This window comes from Capsella rubella, unplaced genomic scaffold, assembly GCF_000375325.1.
Source record: "Capsella rubella cultivar Monte Gargano unplaced genomic scaffold, Caprub1_0 scaffold_3, whole genome shotgun sequence".
NCBI lineage: Eukaryota > Viridiplantae > Streptophyta > Magnoliopsida > Brassicales > Brassicaceae > Capsella > Capsella rubella.
Window position 1 is genome coordinate 6,208,078 of NW_006238921.1, and position 7,564 is coordinate 6,215,641.

The window sequence follows — 7,564 nt, forward strand, 5'->3', positions numbered from 1 at the left end:
TCCAAGAAAAAGTTGGGTGCAAATTTGCAGCTAGAATAAAACTGCTTAGATAAATCTATAAGTTTGAAGCCATTTCTCTTCAGTGGTATTTGAAATCATTAAAGGTTAAAGTAGGTTGTGAGCTCTCTTATCTTTACATAGACCAATGGCTGCCGCTGGTTACTCAAAACGCAAAGCTACCTCATCACTCTCACGTCCGCTGCGTTTGCTTCCCCATAATGTTCCAATATTCTTTTCCTCCTCTCTTTTTTTTTCTTTTTTTTTTCCTCTTCTTGTCTCTGCAGATCCAACACATTAAACATGTTTAAATTTGTCACTGCAAATGGAGATTACAAGATTGACTTCGTTATGAACAAAGTAATCAACATAAACGAATGACTTACATTTACAGAGTATACAAACAACGCCGGTAATGGCAGAGTACTCATTACACTGACTCACAGAACACCAAAGAATCGAGAAAAAACATCCAGGAATTGGATGTTACTTGTGATGCGGAATTGGTTGTGGCTCATCTTTCCAGCCTTTGGATAGAAGATCGTAGTTGATAGACGCCAACTGCGAGAGGTTCTGCGAAATCGTGCAAGAGAGAAACTCAGAATGCTATGCGGCTCGTATTATTACCCAACCACTCAAACAAAGACACCCTAGAGTGGAGGCAGAACCCACAAGTTCAAAGACTATCAATCAGTCCCTATGGTTCTAAATGCGACTCTTATATCTACCTACAGCCTCAAACACCTCCATACTATCAACTCTTCTTAAGCTAACATAACTTAATGCTACATTATATTTGTTGCCGTAAACCAATACATAGATTAATCAGAAAACGAAATTTGGATTTTGAAATATTAACCACTATATAAACCACCAACCAATTGCGTAAACTTGGACAACACTGGGTCTTAACAGGTCAGTCACGAGTTAGTACCTTAAACGAGAAATTACTGAAAGAGTAATCTACAGGTACGCCAGACTCAAACTCTGTGTGTCCTTCGTATTCTTCAGCCTGTGTAGCATCATTGATCCAGTTCAAGGAAAATGCACATCCAACGAACATCAATGATAGTTTCCCGAATAATTCGAAGGAGAAAAATATAAAAGAGTGGATTAGCAGATGTTACCTCCCCTTCCTCATGATGATTGTTCGAGCCACCACTGCTGTTAGTCAAGCTATCAGCATCACTATAATCTTGAACCTCACCACTCGGGAAAAATTGCTCATCTGATGTGTTCCATGAGTAGCGACTTCTGAAGTAACTTGTGTCTATTGCACTCTCTGAAGCCGGAACAAATGCAGCCTAAAGCAAACTAGTGTTAAGCTTTAAGAAGGCACCAAGTAGCAAAGCTTATGTCTTTAAAAGGATAAGATGAATAAATGCACCTTTTGCCTTGCTAGTGTGTCCCAATTGATGTCTTTAAAGAAGATGTGCTGCTTCACCTGAGTCATGAAATCAATGTCATTAACAGTTTACAAATTGTTAGAACTATTCATCACAGTCAAAGACAGCCATTTTTACCTCAGACGCCCCTCTAGCTCCAAGTCTCTGATGAGGATCTTCTGTTAAAAATCTAGAAAAAGAAGACGACATGATGTAATAGACAATAACCTGGCTTGTTCTCTATGGAGTTTAAGACTCAATTATATGGAGGGTACTGTAGAATATCTTACCGGTCGATAATATCATGGGCTTCAGCACTCATTTCTTCTGGAACATGAGGCCATGGTATCTTACGGTTGAGAATATTGTCAAATATTTGCTAGAACAAACCAAAGAAAATGCACATTCAAATGTTGGAAACTGAAAGTAGACAGACAGTGCTCTCTATAGTAACATAGGTACTGATTTCAAATCTAAGTTCAGAGGAGTTCAGACGCCAATAAAAACACATGGCATTTGAAGACCACCCAAGTATGAATTTTAGTTCCTAAAAACATCTGTTCCTCTATCAAAGTATAAATCAGAAACAAATTATTGATTAGTCTCTAACCTGAGGATGTTCTGCATTGAAGGGTGGAATTCCCACAATGAGTTCAAACAGAATGATGCCAACAGACCACCAATCCGCAGTTGCACCTGAATGATAATGCAAGTATATAATATTTTTTGCAGTCTTGGGACGTGATAACCGAAACAGATTTATCTGGAAAATCTACTGTCATGAAAGTTCTTGGTCCAGCGTATTTGGCATATAACCCTGCTACTAACAACAGAGTAGTAGAGCAGAAATAAATTTGTATTTATTTTTCTACTCAAGTTACCATCCTAGCTGAATACCAATGATTCTACTAAACAAACAAACTTGAATAAAATTTAAAGCAGACACCAAGATTAGACAAGTTTACGCACCATGTCCTGTCCCTAAAAGAATTTCTGGCGCTAAGTAGTCAGGAGTACCCACAGCTGACCGTTTCTTGCGCCTTTCAAGCTGATCCTCAGATGCTGCTAAGCGTGAATCATCCTCATCAAGCAGTGACGTCCCACTTACAGCAGGACCAGCCAGATCATCCGTGCTGTTGATGAGGCCAACTTTAGAGAGCCCGAAATCTGTCAACTGCTCAGATACAAGAAAGAAACCATAGGTCTTAAATTTAAAGCCTCTCTTCCGTGCAAAGGCTACATCTTGTAAACCTCAAATATCACAAGTTACCAAAAGGACTAAACCCACAAGTTTCCAAAAGATGGCAAAAGAATTCTTACAATGGAAAATATACCTTTATATGACCATCATGCGCAATTAACAAATTATCTGGCTTCAAATCACGGTGAACAACACCCTCAGAATGCAAATATTCCAAAGCAAGGACCTGACAATGAAATTTATCATGAAATCTTCTAGAGCTACATGGAATACACTGTCAAGAAAATAAACATGAGAAACTTACAACTTCGGCAATATATACACGAACAATATCTTCCTCTAAGCAACCCAAATTTCTCAACAACGAATAGAGATCCCCTCCATTCAGATACTCCATCACCAGATACAGATTGTCACGACAAGTGAAAGAATAGAAGAAACGAACCTGGTTAAAACAAAGTAATGTTAAAAGAAGAAAATCCCTTCTGTGAATATGCTTAAAGGCTAGACCTGCTCACCACAAAGGGATTGCGAACGTTGATCAATATATCACGTTCAGCAAGTATGCTTTCAACAGCATTCTTACGGATCATATCTGCCTTTTTCAGAACCTGTGGAGAATGGGCACGTTAAAACACAAGATTAGGAAAAATTTTACTAAAGATTTTGCCATCCACATTAGTCTAACTACAAAAGAAGAATATTTTGTTACAAACCAAAAAGAACTGAAAAGAGAACAAAAGCACCAAATCATTTACCTTAATTGCAAATAGATCTCCTGTTGTTCTCTTTTTTGCCAAAAAAACTCGCCCAAAAGCTCCCCGGCTTATTGGTTTTATGATCTCAAAATCATCAATGGATGTGCGGTCTCGAGGATGTACTGGGCTAGTCCTCAAGCTCCGAACAACATCGTCTTCTAAAGGAGCATCTTCATCAATTACAGTGCTTAGTAGGTCAACTTTTTCATCATCCATAAGCTCACACATATGCAAATATTTCTCCCTACATAATCAGCAATATTATACTTAAAAATAATTCTGAAGTTAACTATATAATTCCATTGACAAGAGAAAAATTCTAGAAGTAGCATCAAGGAGCTTACTTGATCAACTTTTCTATGCGAGTGCCAAAAGTTTCTACTGTAAGTGCATCAAACTTTCTGCGGTCTATCACAACCCTCAGATCTTCGAGACAAGAAAGTAAGAAGGGAATGGATTGATCATCACCCGGAATGGCATCTGCTGCACATTTTGCAATGTCAGCAAGTTCGCTCATCTGCGTTACCGAGTTATCAAGAGTTTTTTCATCAGATGGTATTTAGTAATAAGAGACAAGAAAAATTATAAGCAAGGAGCACCACCATCACAAACCTGCGGAGTATCATCTTGATCATGGAAAGTACCCTTGCCTCCTAATATCAGTTCAATTGGATCAGGCCTAGGGGTGGGAATTGGGGATCTAGGAGTCATGCTACTGGCAGATGAAGTTGTCATGCCTTGGTCAGACTTGGGACCAAAACGGGTTCTACATGACATTAACGGTAAACCTCTCAGATCATCCATAAAAACTGAATTATCAGACTCTGGGAGACAGTCAAGCATGTCTTCTGACCCTCTTCGCGACCAATCACTCAACCTTGGGGAGAGAACGTCAGATTCTTCAGTCAAATTTGAATTGGAGACTTTCATACCCTCTGGGCTTTCTGCGGCTGCTAGGCTATCCTTATGCCTGAAGGTCTCTGCTATCTTGTCAAGTGTTCCAGCAACTGCCATCAGCCGCTCATCAACACTCAGTCCTTTCTGGTCATATTTATCAGCCAATGTACAAACTCTAGAGTGATCTTCCACATGAGTTGTGGGAACTTCCTCCTCACAGATACGGCACATTATTGAACTTTCCTCTGAAATAACGGGCGGTTCCCCCCAGTAACCCCAAGAAATATTGTGCCGATGCTTGGAGGAGTGTTCATGAGAATCTTTTGCTGGAGGACAGTTGAGAATAGCAACAGCCGCATTATCGCTAGCTTGTCGATTACCAACCATATCTGGAGGTTCAACTCTGATATCATTCTGCTCTTCTGACGCTGGTGCTTCTTTCACAGTTTTCAGCGCTGGAGAAGGAAGTTTCTTCCAAGAAGACATTCTATCAATGTTTGCAGGAGATTCAGATTCCTTAATAGAAAAATCTTCAGGAGGAGAGGGAGGGAGAACTGAGCGTACAACAGCGTCCTCCTTCCACTCCAAACCATGCTGCTCCTGACTATAAGCTTTCTTAGTGGATGGTACCTTCAAGACCTTTGCAGCACTGAAACTCCTTCCCGCTCCAGTAGGGGGTATTTTCTCGATAGAATGCAAGACCCTTGACTGACGTAGTTGTACAGCTTGTTCTTCCTCCCCCCAACTTTCCTTATGAAACTGAAGTAATCTAGTACATCTGGTAAGGATAAAAAGCATCCGAGTATGAAGCTGCTTAAGGACGCCTGGAGGAAGCTCTTGACGCCTATCATCTAAGTCCTGAACTATGCCTTCACACTGAAGCCAAAAATCTCCAGGAGTAGTCATAGCACAACTTCGAGCCAAAATTAACAAGTCTTCAAATGTTTCTTCCCACTCAGGATGACTTTCCGCATTTTTTTCAAGAACTCCCACCAGATCCGCTGCAAATACTGCCAGGTCAGAGTTTACTTCTTCCTTTGCTTTATCAAATTTTGCGCGAATCAGAACCAATATTTCCTGAAAAAGATAGATGATTAGATGCTGCATTTAAAAAGATCACAAGGGGTCAATAGAGATGAGGGACTCTAGAATACCTCCACATTGTTCGACCTACGAGGCTTCCATAATGGAAAGGGCCGTACACCTTTTGAGTTCAACTCATGAGAAAAGCTCTTGATGTCACCAGGAAACCTCTTTCGTGGAGCACTGGTCATACGGAGTAAGGCTTGATAACGTGGTGATTCTGACTCTTTGGGATTTTCCCATTCATATGAATTCTAGAAAGATAAATGTCAAGTCACCAAGATAACTTAAAAGTTAAAACTCCTACACAAAGGAAAAAAACAGTTGAGAAAAATAAGGTGATGGAGAATGGGGTTACCTCTGGGGTGCAAAAGTCTGAATTTCTTAGAGGGCCAGAGCGACCAGATGACATCTCAGAGCGACCTGCGAAGTACCAACAAAAGCAAACTTGAGAAATAAGAACTGAAGAATTGACAGGTGGCAAAAAACTTCAGTTCAGTGTAAGATGCGTTTATGCAATGATTAAGTTCCAGTTATCAACACACAGATGCAGATTCTTAAATATGCAAGTCTCTGATATCTTTCAAGCTAACATACTCATAACAGGCAGAACAAGGAACAAGGTTATCACGGATGAGACGGGCACATGCACTAACATTATATTACCAGCACAGCAAGCTGCCAATGCGTATTTCTTTCTTAGTTCCCATTTATCATCAAAGCAACGGAAAATGATGAAGACAAAAACATAGTTGCACTTGCCCCCCATCAGATGTTATTAGTATCTAAGGACATACCAGTTCCCGATGAGGATGCTGCATTTTGCAATCGAGATCCTGATGGCGGCAAAGTAGGACTGATGCTCCTCGGTGGTTCAGTATCAGCAGGAGACATACTATCACGATCACTCTTAGTGTCACTCGGCCGAGTGCGACCCATGATCTCTTCTAAACCTAGCTTGCTACTCCCAGCTTCTTTCTTTCTATTGCCACTACCAGAGCCAGAAGTAGCTGAACCGGAGCTCAAGTTTCCATCAGCAGCCATCTTCGAGAGATTGCTCGTAGCCGGATCATTCCTATAATTGAAAACCCTTTCCTGTGGCAACGGTCCGGATCTCGTCTTGATCCGGTTCAAACCCAGAGACGAAGCCATGATAGGAGAAACAAAAGCAGGTCCCTCCTTGGCTTCCGCGGGCGGAGGTTTCTTTGGCTCAGAACTAGGAGACAAGTTGGATTTTCCAATGGAGTGAGTTTGAACATCCGAGGAAACTTGTTTGCCCTTAGATGAAGCATCCTTCTTCTTCAAACCACCTTTAACCTGCGTCTGCTTGCAACCAACTGCAGCAAAACCAGTAACGGAGGTCGGATTAGGGATCGGAGGTTCCTCCTTGGAAGCGGATTTAGACTTCTTTTTATCTGATCGTATGGGAGAGTTAGAGCCAACAGATCTGGGGCTATTAGAACTATCAGGACTAGAAGATCCAGATTTCTTCGAAGAGAAGAAGAGCTTGTTCTTGAATACCATCTCTCTGATTCCGATGATTCAAAACCTAAACACCAAATCCAACCATAAATCCAGTTGTCAATTTCAACACTTCCGACTTCAGTACAACAATAGCTCTCTCTGTCTCTCGCTCTATGACTGTCTCTTATGTGTGCTTATCTCTGTGGAGATCTTCAGAGTTTTCGAGGTGAGGAAGAAGAAAGCGTACCTGTAGTGGGGGAAAGCCTAGATTCAGTGCTTACTCTTTTAATTAATTTACTACAAATGGAAAACGGTCAATACTCGTTTAGACTATATTTTGACTTTTTTTTCATTTTAATTTTCTTTTAATCCAAAATTAATTTATGTTGAATCATATCTTAACAAAACAACTCATATTTTCTTCGCAGAACTTATCCACCGTTGAAAATTATTATTAGCCCTTTTGTATTGTTGTTAATAGATATCCATAAATAACACATGAATCAACCTGTTGTTGTTATAAATCAGATAACCAAGAAAACCATCTTTATGAAAATCTAAAAGTTAAGTGCAGCTGATCAACAAACAACAAGGTGTGAATCCCTTCCTAACTTTATGCGGTCCATAGATTTGGGCCATTCCTTATCAATTTGGGCCTATATCACTATTACGAACTTTTTCATAATATTAGAGCTGAGTTTTTTTTTTTGTTTTTTCGCATTACAAGGATTTGTGTTAGTAGTGCGAGACATGTCAAGGAAGAATAGTACTTCAGGCAA

The 7,564-nt window shown here is 40.2% G+C and overlaps 1 protein-coding gene across 1 annotated transcript; it reads right to left on the reverse strand.

Annotated features, from left to right (window-relative positions):
* Positions 1–12: 12 nt before the first annotated feature.
* Positions 13–7,026, reverse strand: LOC17891049 (probable serine/threonine protein kinase IREH1). Its single transcript, XM_006296776.2, has 18 exons — positions 6,119–7,026; positions 5,680–5,744; positions 5,393–5,575; positions 3,954–5,315; positions 3,686–3,858; positions 3,342–3,585; positions 3,102–3,194; positions 2,888–3,028; positions 2,717–2,809; positions 2,352–2,556; positions 1,993–2,078; positions 1,673–1,761; positions 1,521–1,572; positions 1,385–1,441; positions 1,125–1,301; positions 932–1,009; positions 384–570; positions 13–278 (listed from the first exon to the last, which is right to left on the reverse strand). The coding sequence occupies exons 1-17, from the start codon at positions 6,843–6,845 to the stop codon at positions 484–486; spliced, it is 3,912 nt and encodes a 1,303-aa protein (XP_006296838.1). The 5' UTR covers positions 6,846–7,026; the 3' UTR covers positions 13–278; positions 384–483.
* Positions 7,027–7,564: the final 538 nt, after the last annotated feature.

Bases quoted from the DNA above. Each gene is read 5' to 3' on its own strand.
- LOC17891049 (XM_006296776.2), bottom strand. From the start codon at position 6,845: ATGGTATTCAAGAACAAGCTCTTCTTCTCTTCGAAGAAATCTGGATCT. The intron at 2,079-2,351 runs GTGCGTAAACTT...ATTATCATTCAG, and splicing joins TCTTTTAGGGACAGGACATG to GTGCAACTGCGGATTGGTGG. The intron at 1,762-1,992 runs GTTAGAGACTAA...GGTTTGTTCTAG, and splicing joins TCAATGCAGAACATCCTCAG to CAAATATTTGACAATATTCT.